Source organism: Cnephaeus nilssonii (assembly GCF_951640355.1).
Source record: "Cnephaeus nilssonii genome assembly, chromosome: 4".
Classification (NCBI taxonomy): Eukaryota; Metazoa; Chordata; class Mammalia; order Chiroptera; family Vespertilionidae; genus Cnephaeus; species Cnephaeus nilssonii.
The window spans coordinates 68,820,436-68,840,421 of NC_137075.1; the positions used below are offsets into that span (position 1 = coordinate 68,820,436).

Below are 19,986 nucleotides of genomic sequence, written 5' to 3' on the forward strand. Positions count from 1 at the left end.
TGGATAAACTTCAAAGTTATCAGCGTGAATAAATATCAGCCCTTTATGTGGGCCTAATCCTGCCTTTCTAGTCTCACTTTTTATATTTTCCTACACACCCTGTGATCCAACCACATCTCACCACTCAGTGCTTTCCAAACATGTCATATGGTCTCAGACCTTCTCTTGCATTTGCTTATGTCCTTCAGACCTGGTATTTTTTCACTGGTGTGAGTGAGAAGAGGGGTTCTATGGGAAGTAACCTCACAGGGTGATCTGGTCATAAATCCCTAACTCGACCAGTCATGGTGGGTAGTTATGTCCCAGGTATATAACCTCTTTAGTACAAAGTTTATCTTTGCGACCTGGCTGGTGTGGCTCAGTTGGTCTGAGCATTGTCCCATGCACCAAAAGGTCGCTGGTTCGATTCTTGGTCAGGGCACTTACCCAGGTTGTGGGTGCGATCCCAGGTCAGGGTGCGTACAGGAGGCAAATGATCAATGTTTCTCTCTCTCCCTCTCCCTTCCTCTCTTTCTCAAATCAATAAAAAAAAATATTTTTAAAGAGGTTTATATTTGCCTTAAGCAAGCCTAGTCCATTGTGTCTGTGCAATTAGGTTAACACACCATAGAAATAAGCTGTAACCACCCTCAAGAGAGCACATAATCTTGTTAACTATCCTAATCTAATCCCTGCCTTGCTTTCCCTCACCATCCCGTAAACTTCCCTCCTTAATTTCAAATGCATAAAAGAAGCTGCAAAACTTATTCTCCAGAGCATCTGAGATCTTGCTCCCTGGCATATGTCATCAGTTTGACGCAAATAAACTCTTACAGAAATTCTCTACAGCAAGCACGTCAAACTCGTGGCCCATTTATTTAAATGAGGCTTGCAGCCCGCTGGCCGCAAGTTTGACATGCTTGCTCTACAGGTTTGGATGTTTCTTATAATGACTTAGGGAAAGAAGAAATCAAGTGTCCAGAGTTTGTGGCAATGCCCTCTTGTGTTTGTTACCCCACTGCTTTTGTGACAGGATTATCTAACTGTTTCTATATAATTCCTTCCTCATATAAATTCACTTTCAGCCTCTATGTTCACAAGACCGAGCCCTATATGCAAATGTCCCTGTGAGCATGTGTGTGGAGTTAGTGAGTCACTTACCCTACAATATGGCTCCTTCTTTTTTATATCCTCCTGCTGGATCAGCTTCAGGCCCTGGACACCATTCTGCAAGCCTCTCTCATATAGGGCCTGAAGTCTGGGAATTTCTTCTTGTTCTACAGCTACTATAAGCTTCAAAAAATGATAATATAAATAGAGTTAAACATATCATCAGCTATGAAAGATAAAGTGACTAGAAAAATCATAAATTGTTACATGACAAATTGGATTGATTTTTTTAAATTGATTTTTCTTCATGTATCTACTTCAACCTTCCTTCATGACTTCATTTTCCTCCTCCACCGGAAAAAGTTCTCTTAAGTCTTAAGACTTAAGAAAACTGCATGAGCCCAGCCAGCGTGGCTCAGTGGTTCAGTGTCAACCTATAAACCAGGAGGTCACAGTTCGATTCCTGGTCAGGGCATATACCCGAGTTGCGGGCTCAATCCCCAGTGGGGAGCATGCAGGAGGCAACCGATCAATGATTCTTTCTCATTATTGATGTTTCTTCTCTCTCTCTCCCTCTTCTTCGCTCTCTGAAATCAGTAAAAATATATTAAAAAAAAAAAACTGCAAGAAAAATTTTCCTCAAAGTTGAGATGTAATCTCAATTTCCACTTCTGCTATCAGCCACTACATGCATCTTGGCCATAATCAATTGTTATCACCTTCACTCCCTCAGTCCCAGAAGGGAGAGAAGCACTCGATTGCTTAATCTTTACATTAAAAAAACAAAACAAAAAAAATCAGCAACAACAAAACAGAATGGCCTTCTTTTTTCTGTAAGAGAATGTAAAATACCAGTACATCAAGAAAACATTTGGCATTCAGTATAATGGGATATCATAAACAGAAAACTATCCATTTTATTTCCTGGAATAAAGTACATTACAAAGTATTTACTAATGCACTCTGTTGCAAAGAAATAATAGGTAAATTTATCAACTTTACTCAAGACTCTTTTTCTACATATTTCTGGGCAAAGTATCTTTTTAAAGTAGTTTCTTCCTTAACAGCTCCCAGCAAAGGAAGGCACAGATGTATATTCCCAGGTAAATGAGAATTTACAAATTACTATTTCATAGCAAGGAGTCAACATTTAATAGAGATAATACTCTTAATCAAGGTGTAAAGGTTATTTAAATCATCAAATAACTAACCTTAAGAACAAAAGTGGAATCAAAGAACACTATCCAGAAAATAAAAAGACAACACACTGACTGGGAGGAAATATTTGCAAACCATATAGGTGATAATGGACGAGTATCCAGAGTATATAAAGAACTCTTATAACTCAACCATAAAAACTATAAATACAGTTTTACATATTTTTTCACTTCATACTATGTCAGGACCATTTCCCCATATAATTTTTAAAAATCTTCATAGCATCTTTAATGGTAACAATGAACTTTTATTTTTAAAAATTACATGAAAAAGACTTACAAGGGAATATTAGGAATAACTTATGCCAACAAATTAGATAATCTACATGAAATGGACAAATTCTAGGAAGACACAAGCTTCTGAAACTGACTCAAGAAGAAAATCTGAATAGACCTATAACATGCAAAGAGATTGAATTAGTTACTTTAAAACTTCCCACAAAGATCAGGCCCAGGAACTATACTCATGAGTGCTACCACATGTTTTAAAGAATTAATACCAATTCTTCACAAACTCTTCCAACAAAACAAAAGGGAACACTTCCTAACTAATTCAGTGAGGCCAGTATTAGCCAGATACCCAAACCAGACAAAGATAAAATAAAATAAAAACACACAAGACTGCAGACCAATATCTCTTGTGAATATTGATGTAAGAGTCCTGACTAGTAAACTGATGCAGCAACATACAAAAAGGATTATATACCATGACCAAGTGAAATTTACTGCAGAAGTGAAAGATCAACTTAACATCCAAAAGTCAATTAATGTAATATATTAATAGAATAAAAGCCAAAAACTACATGATTGCTTCAATAGAAACAGAAAAAGCATTTGAGAAAATCCAACACCCTTTTATGATTAAAACAACAACAACAACACAACTCTCAATGAACTGGAAATAGAAAGGAACTTCCTCAATCTGATAAAGGACATCTACAAAAAAACGCACAACTAGCATCATACTTAATAGTGAAAAGTTGAATGCTTTCTCCTTAAGATCAGGAAAATCACAAGGTTGTCCGCTTTCACTTTTCAACATTGCATTAGAGATTTTACACAGGGAAATTAGGCAAGAAAAAATATAAAAAGTATCCAAATTGAAACAGAAGTTAAACTATTTTATTTGCAGATGGTATGATCCTAAATATAGAAAATCCTAAGGAATCCACATACCAAAAGAACAAATACACAGAAAAACTGATTAGACTAATAACAAGGAATAAATTTAACAAAAGAAATGCAAGACCTGCACAATGAAAAATACGTAACACTGTTGAAAGAAATTAAATATCTAAGTCAATGAAAAGACATCCCATGTTCATAAGATTTAATATTGTTAAGATGGCAATACTCTCCAAATTGATCTATAGATTCAATGTAATCTCTATCAAAATCCCAGCTGCCTTTTTAGAGCAACTGACAAACTGACTCTGAAATTCATATGAAAATGCAAGGTACCCAGAACAGCCAAACAATATGTTTTTTAAAAATGTGTTGCTTTTTTATTTTTAAAATTGATTTCAGAGAGGAAGAGAGAGATGGAAACACTGATGAGAGAGAACATCGATTTGGTGCCTCCTGCACGCACCATACTGAAGATCAAGCTTGCAACCCTGGGCAGTGCCCTGACCAGGAGACGAACCAGTGAACTCCTTGTGCATAGGATGGATGCTCAACCAACTGAGCAATAGTTAGCCAAAACAGTCTTGAAAAAGAAGAACAAAGTTGGAGGACTCACACTCCCTGATTTCAAAATAAAGTTACAGTAATCAAAATAGTGTGATAGGATATAAGGATAGGCATATATCAATGGAATAGAATTGAGAATCCTAAACATACCCTCTGACATTTATGCACAATTGAGTTGTGATAAAGATAAAAAGCAATGTAGAAAGAATGGTCTTTTCAACAAATGGTGGTAAACAACTGGATCGACACATACAAGACAATAAAGCTGGACCCCTTCCTCACACCGTATACCAAAATTAATTAAAAAGTGGCCTTGGTCAATATGGTTCAGTTGGTTGGGCACCATTCAGTGTACCAAGAGATTGCTGATTCCTGGTCAGGGCACAGGCCTGTGTAGTGGGCTCGATCCCCAGCAGGGGGTGTGCAGAAGGCAACTAACAGATGTTCTGCTATCACATCAATGCTCCTCTTTCCCACTTCCTGTCTCTCTAAAAATCAATACAAATATATATATTTTTAAGTGATCATATGCTGGAGGTACAGGTGCAGAGAGTGAGGCAGGAAACTTCTATTGGCAGGGTCTGTGGAAAGGGCAGTGGGCTGGCTGTGAAGGTGTTAAGAAGTCCTTGAAGCAGCCCAAGAAGCAGGCCAAGAAAATGGGTGAAGGTGGTAAGGCATTCAAGCAGAAACAGAAAGAGGGGCAGAAGAAACTCAAGGAGCTAAAAGTGAAGGCTGTGGGAAAGAAATGCCACACCCGGGGAGATTCCACATTTGGAATAAAGAATTCTGGCAAAAAATAAGCTGTTCCTTGTACCTGGGTCAATGGTAATCCTTAATTCCATTTCTGTTTCAACATCTGGATTCTCTGCCATAACATGTGTTACCATGTATAGCTAGAATGAAATGTCGTCCTGAAGCCTGTTGTACATTTAATAATAAACTTTTGTAAAAACAAAAATCATACTGTGGTTCCTCTTCTCTTTAGTTCTCAGCCATTCCTATCTCAGCTGGGAAGTCAGAGCAAACCCAGCCTAAAATCCTGCCAAAGTATACTCTGCAGTATTTGTTCTACCCCAAATTCTTTATCACCTGGAATTAAACCAACTCATCTGGGGGGAAAGGAAAGTGATGATAGACCTAAAGGTCAGAGCTAAGGTTATAACAAAACTCTTCAAAGAAAACATAGGAGTAATGTCCAGCCAGTTATAGCTCAGAGGTTGAGTGTCAACTCAGGAACCAAGAGGTCACCAGTTCGCTTCCCAGTCAAGGCAATGCCCAGGTTGCGGGCTCGATCCCCAGTAGGGGTGTGTGGGCGGCAGCCAATCGATGTTTCTATCTCATAGATGTTTCTATCTCTCTGTCCCTCTCCCTTCTTCTCTCTCTAAAATCAATAAAAACATATTTTTTAAAAAAACATAGGAGTAATTTTTCATGATCTAAGATTAGGCAATGATTTCTTAGGTATGACACTAAAAACACAAGCAACAAAAGAAAAAGATAAACTGGACTTCATAAAAATTAAAAACTAATGTGTTTCAAAGGATACCATCAAGAAAGTAAAAATCTACAGAATGGGAGAAAAACTTTAGTAATACTTTTTAAAATTACCATTACCATTACTATTATTTTATATTAAAAATAAAAAATATTTTAATGTTTTAGCAGTATTTTAGTAAATGTCTTGTGGCTAATAAGGGACTGTATCCATAATATATAAAGGACACATACAACTCAACAATGAGAAGACAAATAATCCAATTTAAAAAGCGAGCAAAAGATATTTTTTAAAATATATTTTTATTGATTTCAGAGAGGAAGGGAGTGTGAGAGAAATAGAAACATCAATGATGAGAGAGAATCACTGATCGGCTGCCTCCTGCACACCCCCCACTGGGGATTGAGCCCGCAACCTGGGCATATGCCTTGACCGGAATCGAACCATGGACCCTTAAGTCCTCAGGCTGATGCTCTATCCACTGAGCAAAACCAGCTAGGGTTGGGCAAAAGATTTGAATAGACATGTTTTCAAAGATAAATGAATAGCCAATAAGCATATGAAAAGATGCTCAATATCATTAATAGTTAGGGAAATGCAAATCAAAACCATAGTGATATATACCTCTTCACATCAAGGATGGCTAAAATAAAAAAGACATAATAATAGATGTTGGTGAGGATGTGGAGATATTAGAATCCTCATTAATTGTTGATGGGAATATAAAACAGTGCAGCACTTTGGAAAACAGTTTGGCAGCTCCTCAAACGTTAAACATGGAGTTACCTATAACCCAGCAATTCCACTCCTAGGTACATGTCCGAGGGAAATGAAAACAGGTCCATACAAAAACCTGAACATAAATTCCATAGCAGTGTTATTTATAATAGCCAAAGGGTGGAAACAACCCAAATGTCCATCAGCTGTAAAATGGATAAATAAAATTTGGTATACCTACACAATGAAACATATAAAAAAATGAAGTATTGATTCATGCTACAAATGAATGAACCTGAAAAATATTATGCTAAGTGAAAGAAGCCAGTAACAAAAGACAACATATTGTATGAATTCATTTACATGGAATGTCCAGAATAGTCAAATCCAGAAAATATATTAGTGGTTGCCAGGGACTGGGAAGAAGCAAAACTAGGAAGTAGGGGGAGTGGGGAATGACTATTAATGGGTATATGGTTTCTTTTTGGGAAAATGAATATGGTCTAAAATTAGAAAATGGTGATAGCTACACCTTCTGTGACTACACTAAAAACTAAACTGTATAGTTTAAAAGGGTGAATTGTATGGTATATAAATTATGTCATAAAGCTGTTACTTTAAAAATTACATGGAATGTCCTGGCTGGTGTGGCTCAGTTGGTTGGAGCCTCATCCCGTACCCAAGTTTCAGGTTCCATCCCCAGTCGGGGTTCATAAGGAAGGCAACCGATCAATGTTTCTCTCTCCCTCTCCCTTCCTCTCTCTATAAAATCATTAAAAACCTACCAAAAATAATATTTTTTAATTACATGGAGTTAGTTACACCATCTTTTAAAAAAGTTATTCTCTAATATTAGATTTTGCAAATTACTTGATATAAAGAAAGAAAATCCAGGGTTTTTAAAAAATTCAACATTAAACATCAGTAAGAAAATGTTAGTGATAAATAAGTTGAGGTCCTAGTAAAATACCATACCTTGCCACACTGCTTGTAAGAAATTCCCTTTTGGTTACAGTACTCATAGATGAGGGCTGCACCCTGTACACATAATTTAGCTTTTAGAGATTCCGGTTTATAATAAATTCCACTATGTATGACACCACTGTTATGTCCAGTCTGGTGAATAGCTACCAAACAAGAGAAAGAGGATAAGAGAAAATAAATGACTCATACAAAACCTAAGAAGTGGGGGAACAAACATATTTGAAGCTATCAGAGACCACATTATTTAAAATTCTTACAGTCAGAGCACTGGTAAATTCCTCTAGCTGCCATCTTTGTTGCCTGTGTCACATCCCTCCAGCCCACCTTTGATTTTAGTTACAACTCTGGTGCACAAACTCACCTCTCACTTCCAGCAAACCACTTCAAGGGATCATTATAGTTCCCTGCATTCTGCCCCTGGGCCTTGTCTAATGTGGGGAAAGAGAACTCAACATTCTTAGAGGCAATCCTCAACCAATAGGGACCGGAGCTGATGGATAAATGACCATGATGCTGGGAAATGTTTATGTAGCTCCTCAGAGGTCCCAGTATAATCAAACTCACAACAGTAACTTCAATAAGGTACCCTCATGTGGCTCTCCCTCCTTCCCGGTTTACTATCCCCACCCCCTCACTCCTGTCTCCTAGATAACCTCTCAAATAAATCACTTATACCAAAGTCCTAGTCCCAGACTCTGCTTTCTGGAGAACTCAAACTACCATACTAACATCGACACTCAGCAAAACAGATGCAGAATTGACAAAATAAGCAGGTGTTCCGGATAAGCCTGAAGAGCAACACTGATAACATACATCAACCATACATACCTAATTCTTTCTCCTTTTCCAGGACACCAATGGAAAGTGCTGGATGTCGCAGGATGAGTGCTCTGGCAGAGGCAAGCCCCACAATTCCGCCACCGATAACGACTACATCAAATGAGCTTCAAGAGAAAGTCACTTTTAAAGTAATGCACGTTTACAGTAGACCTCATCAAACTTCACATGCAACATTTTTGTCATCTATGGATAATTAAACTATTAATTTATAATCATTAAAAGCAAATATTTATTGGGTTTTGTGCTATTTGACTTCATACGCAAGATAATACCCTTACAAGCTACCAGCATTGCTGGTCAGTAGGATAACCAGCTACACCCAGCAGGCAGGATGGCTAGTTGATTAAGCTGCTCTAAATCTCCACACTACTCTGCCTGGGTCAGCTACACGTGTTAAGCATTGCACTCTTCTCTACCATCTATTCTTTTAAAATTCAAGTGCAGTATTCTTGAGGATTAGCTAACACATTAAGTCTTCAACACCTTGGTATGCAACAATTTATAATTTTTTTTTCTGTTAAAAAGAAAACAGCCAATAGGTTCAGAACCACATGTTTAGCCACGACAAACCCTGATTATACAACCGTTTTAAAAATTAGAAAGGCCTTATAAAGTCTAACTGCAATGAGGAGTGTAAAAGATTCCCTTTAGCACTGACCTTACGGTAAACAAATCTAGGTTTATGAGGAATATGGACACTCTTGCTTCTCCCCCTGCCCCCATTTAATCCCCTCCTGTATTATATTATTTTTTTGATGCAAAAGATATGAACAAACATATCATCAAAGATGACAGATATACAGGTGGCAAATAAGAACATGAAAAGATATTCAATTCTATTACTCATTAGGGAAATGAAAATTAAAACTACAATGATATATCACTATACTCATATCAAAATGGCTAAAAAAAAAAGTGATAATACCAAATGCTGGTGAGGATGAAGAAGAACTGGATCTCTCACATATTACTGGTAGGAATGTAAAATAACAGTCACTCTGAAAAAAGAATATGGCAGTTTCTTAAAAAACTAAACATGTACTTACTGTAGGTCTTAGTGCCTGCATTTATCCCAGAGAAAGGAAAAATTATGCTCATACAAAGACTGTACATAAATATTTATAGCAGATTTATCCATAGCCAAAAACTGGAAACAACCCAGATATCCTTCAACTGGTGAATGATTAAAAAAAAAGGCGACACATCCATACCATGTAATGCTACTCAACAATTAAAGAGAATCACTATTCATATAGGTAACACTTAGATGGATCTCAAGGTGAAAAAAGCCAATCTAAAAAGATTACATACTGTGTATTTCTACTCACAGAACATTCTCAAAGTGGAAAATTATAGAGCTGGGGAATAGATTAGTGGTTGCCACAGGTTAGGAAGTGGTTAGAAAGGTGTAGAGATGGGATGTGAATATAACACAAGGGATATTTTTGTATTGACGGAATATTTGTTTCTGAATTTTGGTGGTAGTTACACAAATTAACACATAATTAAATTGCATGGAAACATATACACACACAAATGAGTGCATGTAAAACTGATGAAATCTAAACAAGGTTCATGGAGTGTACCGATGTCAATTTCCTGGTTTTGATATGGTACTATAGTTACGTAAGATGTTATCACTGGGGTAAATGAGAGTGCTGCTTTGTTGCAAACTTCTATAAATCCATAATTATTTCAAAATAAAAAGTATAAACAAAACCTTCCCTAACCCTACTTTTCTTTCCTTAAGAAAAGCTTCCCAAAATCCTATCCCATTCTAATCCCCCTCCAATACAATAACATACAGCAACCAGAGTAAATTTTTGAAACATCAGCATTCAATCACTCCCTCTTCTCAACAACCCTTTAAAAGCTTCCCAACGCTCTTAGAATAAAATTCACGGTGCAATTAAAATAAAATAAAACCCCTGTTGCGATGTAGCCCCTCTCCTGGGGTCATTCCACACCAACTCTGACGCTAAGCTCCAGTCACACTCGTAATTCTCGAAACAGCCAGGCTTTCCAGCTTGGCATAAACCATCATCTCGAAAGAAAGCAGAGAAAAACAGTGGTTTCCAATGTGACCTCCAAACTTTAAATCACAAGGACAAATGAATTCTGCAGGCTTTGATTAGCCACTGAGCTGCTTCTCATTGAGGTAACTCTACGCAGTGTCTGCCTGGAACTGATTTAAGACTGGATTCAGAGCTGCCAAGGAACCCCAGAGATGCCAGCTAATCAACAGCGTGATTTGACTGCTTACAGTGGGCTAGGTCCTTTAACGCTCAAAACGATCACCCGCGGGACAGCCTAGCTCCAATTCACAGCCGAACCTTTAAGCAAACCCGCCCAGAGTAAAGCAGGACAGGGAGGGGTTGTATTCAAAGACAGACTGCAGTAGCCCTCTACTCAACACTCTCATTCTTTTCCTCCCGCCCACAAACACAACGAATAAATCCTGCAGGTAGCTCCCGAGATCCGAGTTTGGAGCCCGCGCTCCACAGGACCTCGACCTTCTCTCCCGCCTGGGGCAGGGAAGGAGAGCCGGGGCATCGGTCCAGCAAGAAGCACCTCTGAGATGCAGCGCAGGCGGCGGGGGCGGGCCAGCGGCTACTCACCTAGTGCTGGCTCCGCGGCCACCCTGGCTCAGCGGACGCGGCCTCCCCAGCGCGGACCCGCACGCCGCGGGGATGCCCCTGGGGAGACCTCCGCGGGCCCATCCGCAGGCAGTGCCCAGGTAACGCAGCGCGGGCACCATCGCCTGCGTCTCCTCCCCGGCCACAGCCCCAGCTTGGCCACTGGAGCAGGACACTCGGCAGGGTCCGCGGTGTCCTCTAGCCCCGCCTCCCACGCATGGGCCAATGAGGCGCGCGCCTTCGCGCCACGTGGGAGCGGCTGTCAGTGACCAATGGGCGCGCGCGGCGGAGGGCGAAGGGCAGGCCGGCGCTGCCGCACACGCCGGGGACGCTCGCTCGCTCCCTTCCTGCGACGCAGTGAGTTGAGGAGCTAGGCCCGAGCGGGACGGGACTAGGGTGGTGGTTTCACTCTGCCCGTTCCCTTCTCCCCGCGCTGGGTGTACCGAGAACCTGCCCCGCCGTGTCGCGGGGTCTGACCTTTGACGCCCACCGGATGCGGGGCCCGGGAAGAGAATCTGGGCATGATTATAGTGAAAACTCGATTGGACGGGCCCAGCGGCCTCCCTTCCTTCCGTTCGGCCCCGCCCAACCCCGTCGGGTCCCGGGCTCCCGGGCTCCCGGGCTCCCGGGCTCCCGGGCTCCCGGGCTCCCGGGCTCCCGGGCTCCGGCCCGGGTCAGCGCGAGGCGGCTGGCTGAGCACCCGCGGTCTCCAACCCGGCCCCACCCAGCCCCGTGCCCACTGAAGGCGCGCGCCGGCCGGCCTTAGCCCGCGCTCCGGACCGAGGCCCTTAGAGCCGCGCGGTCTTCTTTTTGGGGGGCTCCTGGCGCTGCCGTTCACCCGGTTATTTGTGGGTCCTGTAAAGACCGCCTGGATGAACCAGGCCCCGCTGGGCCGCGGCCATCCTTGAGCGATCTGTTTCCTTACCGTTAATTCTGGGCCGAGAGACAGTGTTCAGTACGCTGTGCGGGCCTGGGAACACCGACTTCCCTGTGCGGGCCACACCTCCCCTGTTCTCTCCTGAAAGGGAGGGAGGCGGGCTGTTGAAGCTCTCCAGTACCTTATTCCTCTAACATTATGTGATCACCACCGTGCCAGTTTAACATTTTTAGGGTCAGAACAGCTGAACAGAAAAATAGAAGGACACAGCTTCATTGCCGGAAGGACTTTACCTGCCCGTTTGGATTTGGCTCCAGTCCTTAGTCAGGTGGCTTCTGGAAGCCATTCACCTCTGTGCCCGGCCCTGCCCGCCCTCCCAGGAAGGTGGACCAATGGCCGAGTCTCCCTCTAAGGCTCCTCAGGTTTTAGCTCAGTGAAGACCCGGTCATTATTACGCTCGAACGGTTTTAACCTTCCGGATAGTTGTACATGTTTTGCTTTATTTGTGAAAACAGCATAGAATGTTACCTGCTTGTTCCATCACAATTTTTTTTAAGGGATGGTTATTTTTGAAATTTTAAAAAATTTTTTGAGATAATTGTAGATTTCCATGCAGTTAAGAATCAGTAGAGATTCTGTGTGCCATTTACACTCAGTCTCCCTCAATGATAACATCTTGCAAAACTATGGTACATTCCTACCAGGAAATTGACATTGACACAGCCCATCGATCTTATTTAGATTTCCCCAGGGTTACATTTATGTGTGTATTTAGTTCCACATCGTTTTTATCACGTGTGTAGGTTCTTGTATCCACCCCGACAGCCATGCCAGAGCACAGCTGCATCACAGGAATCCCTCCCTGCCCTTTTATAACCACACCTCCCTACAGCAGGGCACCCCTCCCCAATCTGTTCTCCCTTTCTAAAATGTTGTCACTTGGAGAATTTATACAAACAGAATTATACTGTATATAACTTTTGGGAAATTGGCTCTTTTCACTCAGCATAATCCCCTGAGGTCCATCTCAATTGTGGCATGTATTGATGGCTCATTCCTTCTTACTGTCCAGTAGTATGTCATGGTACCGCGGTGTGTTTAACCATTCACCCATTAAAGGATATCTGAGTTGTTGCCAGTTTTTAACTATTTTTGAGTAAAGCTGCTGTGAACACTAATGTACAGCTTTTTATGTATGAACCTATTTTTGTTTCTCTGGGAGAAATGCCCGAGTATAATTGCTGGGTCATATGATAAGCACCTGTTTATTTTGATAAGAAACTGCCAAACTGCTTTTCCAAAGTGGCTGTACCTTTATACATTTCCACCAGCAATATTCGAGTGATCCACTTTCTCCTGAGGATATTTTTCTGTTGATTTTTAGAGAGAGTAGAAGGGAAGGGGAGAGACAGAGAGAGAGGAACATCGATGTGAGAGAGACACATTGATTGGTGGTCTCCCACACGCGCCCCAACCAGAGCCTGCAACCGAGGTTCGTGTCCTTGACTGGAATTGAATCCAGGACCCTTCAGTCCTCCGGCTGCCGCTCTATTCACTGACGCGAACCAGCTAGCGCGGTGTCACTCTTTTTTACTTTAATCATTCTGATAGGTATGTAGTGGAGATGGTTATTTTTAGTTTGCACAGATGTAGTAGTTGATTTGTTACTAGATTGAATACAGAATTAGACACTTCCAGGGTCTGTGATCAGACTTTCATGGACCATAGTAGCTTTTTATTGCTCTGATTTTGAGCATGTGTTTCTTAGTTTAACAAGGTAAAAGCACTCCAATACACATGTTCTTTTTGTAAAATTTTTTCTGCTTACCCTCTTTTCTTCAAATCAAGAGCTCACCTCACATTTATACACCCTGTAATATATTTGGCTAGAGACATTTGTGTTCATGACACCACCCTCAGCTGAGAGGTCTGGCCTTCTCTAAGTCATAAATATAATTGCAAATTTTAGAAACATCAGTTACAAATTTATGGCTCTAAGCCATGCTCTGATAGTAAGAAGATCTTTTTAAATTATTTTAAATCCTGAATTATTTATTGCAGCAGTAATTTAGTAGTAATTTTTAACGCTTTAACTGGCTTCTTTTCATTCATTAGAGTTAAATTCACCAACTCACCACTAGAGGTCTCCTCTTTCCATATAGAAAGCATTCCCAGAGGTAGCTTGAATTCATTAGAAATTGCTAAAATTAATTAGCAAAGTTACACTTGAGAATGTAAAAACCTACCAATTTATTTTTTATCTTTATTGATAAATAAAAATTTTATTTTCATGTTTAAATTATTTAAATATATCTAGTATTTTTAGAAATCATAGCAGAAGTAAATTTGGCTTTTTCATTAAGCTGAATTATAAGGTGGGCCAAAATAAGTCAAAGTACATCAGTTTTCATAGACCACTCAAATTTACCTGCTTAATAACAGTTTCTCTGGTTTTTACCTTTCTCCATGGAAATATATCAATCATTAAAGACTATTAGCAAATATTTATTAAACTCTTGCATTGTGCTAGGTACTACGCAAAATGGAAATGAATAAGATGTGATCCTTGGTTTTCCTTTTTCTCTACGTACTTTTCTTTTTTCTGCCTAACTGGAAACTTTTAATCATCTTTTAAGAGCCATCCCAAAAGAAAACTCCTTTAGGCTCTGACAGAACTTGTTCATACCTCTACTAAGACACCATGTTGCATGTTATTTCTTTATGTCTTCTGCCTTCAGTAGACTATACATTCTCTGATGACAGGAACCACGTCTTTATCTCTGTTGTTTTGTTTGGTTTTTCTATCTTCCCATTATATCTCTTGAACTAGGTATAGCAGACATTCAATAAATATTTATTGAGTGAATGAATAGATGGATGGATGAAAATGTTATTTGAATAAGGTCTTGAAGTTGGGTAAGATTTTCATAGACAGGATTGGGTGGGTGGGGAGGGATGGTACAGCATGAGTTGAATTGAAGCTAGAAAGTCCAGATTTATAAATGAGGTTGGCAGCCAATGGAGTTATTAGAGGTGGACACAGGTGGAGGGAGCTTTAACAAAAAGCTGGGAAGGGCTGAGAACGTGGAAGTGATAGCAGGGGGAAGGGAAAGTTTGCAGTAATGCAGTCAGTGTTGGTGGAAAAGGGAGGGAGTGGGTAGGTGATTCCAGATTCTGTCCTCAGACCTCATCTCTCACTGTTCCACAACCTCAACATCCTCTGTCACTTCCTCAGCTCTGAGGTGGCTCCCACTCAGGCCTCTTCCCAGTCCTCCCTTTTTCCCTGAGTTGCAGGGCCATCTTATGACTAAGGAAAGAGCTCTGGACTGGTAGTAGCCAGAACTAGGTTCAAGTTTCAGCACTGCCACCAATTAGCCATGAAACATTGCGCAAGTCCTTTTAAACACATGCATTTATTAAAACCCCACCTTGTTCTGGAAAGGATGTAGGGTGTCAGCAAGTTACTTAATATCAGGGCTGCAGTTTCCTCGTCTCTAAATGAGGTGACATGGAGACAGTTTAGTCTAGGTTATCTGAGTTCCTTCCAGCTCTACCATTTTGTTCCTCTGATTCTAATCACTTGTTGGTCATCTCCTCTTAGAAGTTCTGCCAACACTTCTTATTTAGAATATGAAAAACTGGGGAATAAACCACAACCCTGTCCTTCTGACATTGATTTCATAATGGCACCATCATCCGACCAGTGACTCAGGAGCAAAACTTAGTGTCATCTTCAGTTTCTCTGGCCCTCGCCCCTATAATCTCATTTACTGAATTATGTGGAATCCATTCTGCAATGTCATTCCAATTCTCCTATTCCCCCCTCCACCCCCCCCCCCCCCCCCATCCCCAGCCCTTTTCCACAGCCACATGTAGTTGAAGCCCTTGTTAGCTGTCTCTCTGTCCGGTGCTAGTGGACTCGATCTTGACGTTGCTGTTTGAGTAGTATTCCTGAAGCATAGTTCTCCAAATGCCAGTGTTCTGTGCTAAAACTTCAGTGACTCCCAACCACCTGCAGAAGGAAGTCCACATTTCCTGGCTGATTATGCCAGACCCTTTCTGATGTGACTGAGTAAATTGTCTGTCTCCTCATTACCCCCAACTAAACAGAAATGCAACATGACTTAAATGTCCCTGCCTCAGCTAATCACCTGGATTATTGAAATTCTGGTCTGTTCTTATTTTAACTTTTGAAGTATTTATCAGGCAAATCCTTTATTTTTAACTACTTGGTAACTTGTTTTCGCTTACTCCACTCTGCCTTAAGTTGTTAGTTCCTCTAAGGCAGAGACCGAGTTTCATTTCTCAGTGTTTCCCCCCCACCTGGCATACTTCTCTAGAGAAACTTGAATTGACGTAAATCAAATTGCGATCCAATTCAAAAATCACTTTCTCAACTCATGATTATAGGTTTTTACAGCTGGAAATCATCTGCGTACATCATCTCATTTTACAAATGAGAAAACCAAGGGTCAGAGAGGTGAAGTTACTTGCCCAGTCTTTCCCAGCTGCCCTTCCTCAGCTCTTTTCACTGTTCTGGTGACACTATTTGCACTCTTGTCATAGGAAGATCTGTTTCCATGTCACCTCTTCCTGGATGTAACTGTGTAGACCGTGGCACATTGCTCTCTAGGTGATTTTAGTGTGCCATTTTGGTACTGGAAATGTAGATTGGGAGTGGGATTACTTTCAATAATTTAAATGGACACCAGGTGGCAACAGTGAAGACACAGCAAATGAGGATAGAACAATGGAACTTAATATCAAGGCTAGAAGGAACCACAGAGCTCATTTTTTTGAAGCAAAAGAAACTGGGAAACTAAGACAGGAATGACTTGTTCAATATCGATCGAGAGGCAAGTGAGTCATCAGCTTTATTGGCACATCATTGACTTTGAAGTTGTGAAGTGAGTATATGTACATGACTCTGATTGCCAGTTAATGATCTAATATTAATACTGTGTTGTGTTTCTAGATCAAATGATGCTGTTTGGAAAAATTTCCTGGCAGTTGTGTGGCTTAAAGAAACTCCCATGGTCATGTGACTACAGATACTTCTGGGGCTGGTTGAATGCAGTGTTTAATAAGTAAGTTACTCTAATTAAAATGAAGAAATGTGGGAATTGTTAAAGTTAGCTGAATTCGCAATAGCTATTTGGTTATTTCTTGTATTCCAAATGGGTTTTTTTTGTATAGTATGTGCAGTATGAGCCTCGTTTTGTTTAAAAACAAACAAAATATATACACAAATTGAATAAGACCCCAAAAGAGATTACAAAGTATTAACATGACTGGGTTGCAGGATGTCAGTGACTTTTATCTTATTTGGCTTTTCCATGCCTTTCAAGTTTTCTAAAATGAACATTTATTATTTTTATAATCAGAAAAGCTCAGTAAATAAATATTTTAGAATATTTTATTCTATGAATTCTTAATAGATGTAGTTAAGTCTTTTGAATACTATCAAGGCAACTCAAGTTTTTAAAAAATTAATGGGTGGCATGCTTAGAAGCATCATTTTGAAACTGAAGCAGCTAATTTCCTCATCGCTTAATATAGCAATAACACCACTGACTAGGGAAAAAGGCATATATAAAAATAAATGTCACTTAATGAGATTAATTTGAACATAGGTTCAAAATTATTCCCTTTAATCTTTTATCACTAATAAAAACAATAACCAAGTATATCATTCTTTTGATACAAGTTATTGAGTACTTCCTGGTGTCAAACACTGTGCTACATCTGAGTCAATGAAGACTCACTTCTGCCTGATAAACTCATATAAAAATAACATGCCTTCACCGAGTTCACTTGGAAACAAAAATAAAGCAGGAAAGGTAGCAGGTAGAGCCATTGTATGTTTTTCTTTTACATGGATCTCACTAGTATACTTGTTTCCCTCCTCAGTCATTTGAAATGAAACCTTTTCCCTATTCTGTCTTTATGTTGATGAATATAGTTAAAAAGCTAATGATTATAGTAAAAGCTAACTGCTTTGTTCTCTTTCCAATAGAGTAGATTATGAACGCATCAAGGATGTTGGTCCCGAAAGGGCGGCCTCCGAGTGGCTGCTTCGCTGTGGGGCCATGGTACGCTATCACGGCCAGGAGAGGTGGCAGAAGGACTACAACAACCTCCCAACAGGCCCTCTGGACAAATACAAGATCCAGGCCATCGATGCCACCGACTCTTGTATCATGAACATTGGATTTGATCACCTGGGTAACTACCCTATCATTTGCTTATGAAAAATGCAGGTGATTTACAGTGACATTTTGTTGCAGTTGAATATTATAGTTGTAGATATGTCCTTTTTGCCTTTTTAATATCATCCAGTTTGTTTCTCCTTATTTATAATATTTTTAAATTAGAGGTTACAAGCACCTTCCTCTCCTTTCTCCCCTTACTAAGCTTGTCTCTACATGACTTTATTCTGTGGCTTATTGACTTAAAATCCAAGCCTTGTTTGTCAAACTGTCTTTGTCAAACTTTTGTCACTGAGAAATCCTCAATGATGTAGGAATAATTCTATCCACACAGCTTCTGCTTGGGTGGGTTTTGTGTGTGTGTGTGTTGTTTTTTTTTCCCCAGTGCCTGGATGTTTCACTGCAAAATGGTCTTATCAGCACAACCTGTATGGTGAATACCATGTATGGTTATTAAGGTGACTATTTGTTCCAGTTTTCCTGGGACTGAGCGGTTTCCCAGGATATAGGACTTTCAATCCTAAAATCAGAACAGCCCTGGGAAAACTAGGAGAGATGGTTATTTTAATGGTAAAGCAGGTTCTTAAACTGCTCTTTTCCTCCTAGAGGGCCTACAGCATGTTGAAAAAATAAGGCTATGCAAGTGTCATTATATCGAGGATGCCTGTTTGGAGAGAATTAGTCAATTTGAAAATTTACAAAAAAGTTTGTTGGAAATGGAAATAATTTCATGTGGGAATGTCACAGACAAAGGCATCATTGCTTTGCATCATTTAAGGTAGGTGGTCAGTGCCAAAATGGAAACTTGATAATGATGTTAAGGTGAAAAATCAGAATTTAAAACACTTGAGGGATGGTGTCTTGTTTTGAAAAATACAAGAAAATGACTTAACTTTCATCTTTAATACTTTAAAACAGTTGAAATGATCCATCTTAATACATTATGGTTTTATTGCATTTTTTAGGGATATTGCTTAAAAAAAATAAATCTAAGTAAAGCTCCTAGCATGGTGCCTGCTACAGTAAGCTCTCAAACATTAGCTATTAGGCTTCCTCTCTATTTTTAAAAGTGATTTCCCCCATGTTTTGCCAATAACCTATCACAGGAAGTTTGAGAATTTTAAACATTAGAACCAAAAGTACTAGATTATTTGTTTTTTACATTAGTTGAGGCTTCAAGGCTTCATCTTGAGTTCCTTTAAGAACTTTGCTAGTTTGTTTCCCTTTCTAGGTTAAGATTCACATTTTATCTCTCTCAGGCAAAGGTATTCTATGCCATAATATACATATGGTATTTGGAAAGATTCAGCTAGAATTATTGATGTAATTCTGAGCAACGAATATATACATTCTGTGTGTAGTTTTTTCTAAAAGTCAATAAATCAAGTTTAGTTTTAATGCTATAATTGAAGTAACTTCTTTCTTTTTTTACAGAAACCTCAAGTATTTGTTGCTAAGTGATCTTCCTGGAATAAGAGAGAAAGAAAACCTTGTTAAAATCTTTAAGACATTGCTACCTTATCTGGAACTAAAATTAGACTTGAAGCAAAATAATAATCATCAATAAGTGCCTTATTCAATATAAAGTATCATTTAAAATTATTGACCCTAAACAGCAACAAATATTATGTAAGCATCAATAGAATTATAAGGATATCATATCATGATATTTTAAAAGCAGAAAGTCCATCATGTAGAAAATAAATATTCAGATGAGACTCATTAAAGTTACTAAACTGGAAGTGATGCAAACTTGGTAACATTTTAATTCTAATTTACTCATTTTATATAGATCTCTTGATGTAGATATTTAAAATTCTTTAAAATCATTTAAATGTACAACACAGATATTCTTTATTGTATTTTAACAGTAATTTATGTTGAACTTTAAAGTTATTGAAGCATCCTATATAATAAAAGAGGTAATATGCAAATTAACCCTCATGCCCTCACAAGATGGCTACCTACGACCAGGCCGGCAGGGGGGTTAGTGAGGGATGACCAAAAAACTGAACAAGCAGGCTGTGTGGGGCAACCAGGCCGGCAGGGGGGTTAGTTAGGGACGACAAACGACTGAACAGCAGGCTGCGTGGGATGACCAGGCCGGCGGCGGGGCCATGAGGGGCGACCAGGCCGGTGAGGGGCAGTTGGGGGCGACCAGACTGGCAGGGGGGTCCCGGAATGGAGAGGATGCAGGCTGGGCTGAGCCTCCCCCCCACCCACCCCAGGC

The 19,986-nt window shown here is 39.9% G+C and overlaps 2 protein-coding genes across 3 annotated transcripts in view; one reads left to right on the top strand and one right to left on the bottom strand.

Moving 5' to 3' along the window:
* L2HGDH (L-2-hydroxyglutarate dehydrogenase) overlaps window positions 1–10,877 on the bottom strand; it is a 36,391-nt gene extending 25,514 nt beyond the window's left edge. The window contains exons 1-4 of the mRNA XM_079769903.1: window positions 10,653–10,877; window positions 8,023–8,138; window positions 7,186–7,337; window positions 1,141–1,272 (exon numbers count right to left, since the gene is read on the bottom strand). Of these exons, the coding sequence (XP_079626029.1) occupies window positions 1,141–1,272; window positions 7,186–7,337; window positions 8,023–8,138; window positions 10,653–10,792 (540 nt within the window). The 5' untranslated portion in view covers window positions 10,793–10,877. The remainder of the gene's footprint in view (window positions 1–1,140; window positions 1,273–7,185; window positions 7,338–8,022; window positions 8,139–10,652) is intronic.
* Window positions 10,878–10,984: 107 nt separating this feature from the next.
* DMAC2L (distal membrane arm assembly component 2 like) lies at window positions 10,985–19,851 on the top strand. Of its 2 annotated transcripts, none has more exons than XM_079769907.1 (5): window positions 10,985–11,027; window positions 16,523–16,634; window positions 17,564–17,772; window positions 18,363–18,534; window positions 19,191–19,851. In XM_079769907.1, exons 2-5 carry the CDS (start codon window positions 16,528–16,530, stop codon window positions 19,321–19,323), a joined length of 621 nt encoding a protein of 206 aa, XP_079626033.1. In that variant the 5' UTR covers window positions 10,985–11,027; window positions 16,523–16,527; the 3' UTR covers window positions 19,324–19,851. The 2 variants fall into 2 exon arrangements, with proteins under 2 accessions (XP_079626033.1, XP_079626034.1); XM_079769908.1 differs by lacking the exon at window positions 10,985–11,027 and adding an exon at window positions 11,604–11,931.
* Window positions 19,852–19,986: the final 135 nt, after the last annotated feature.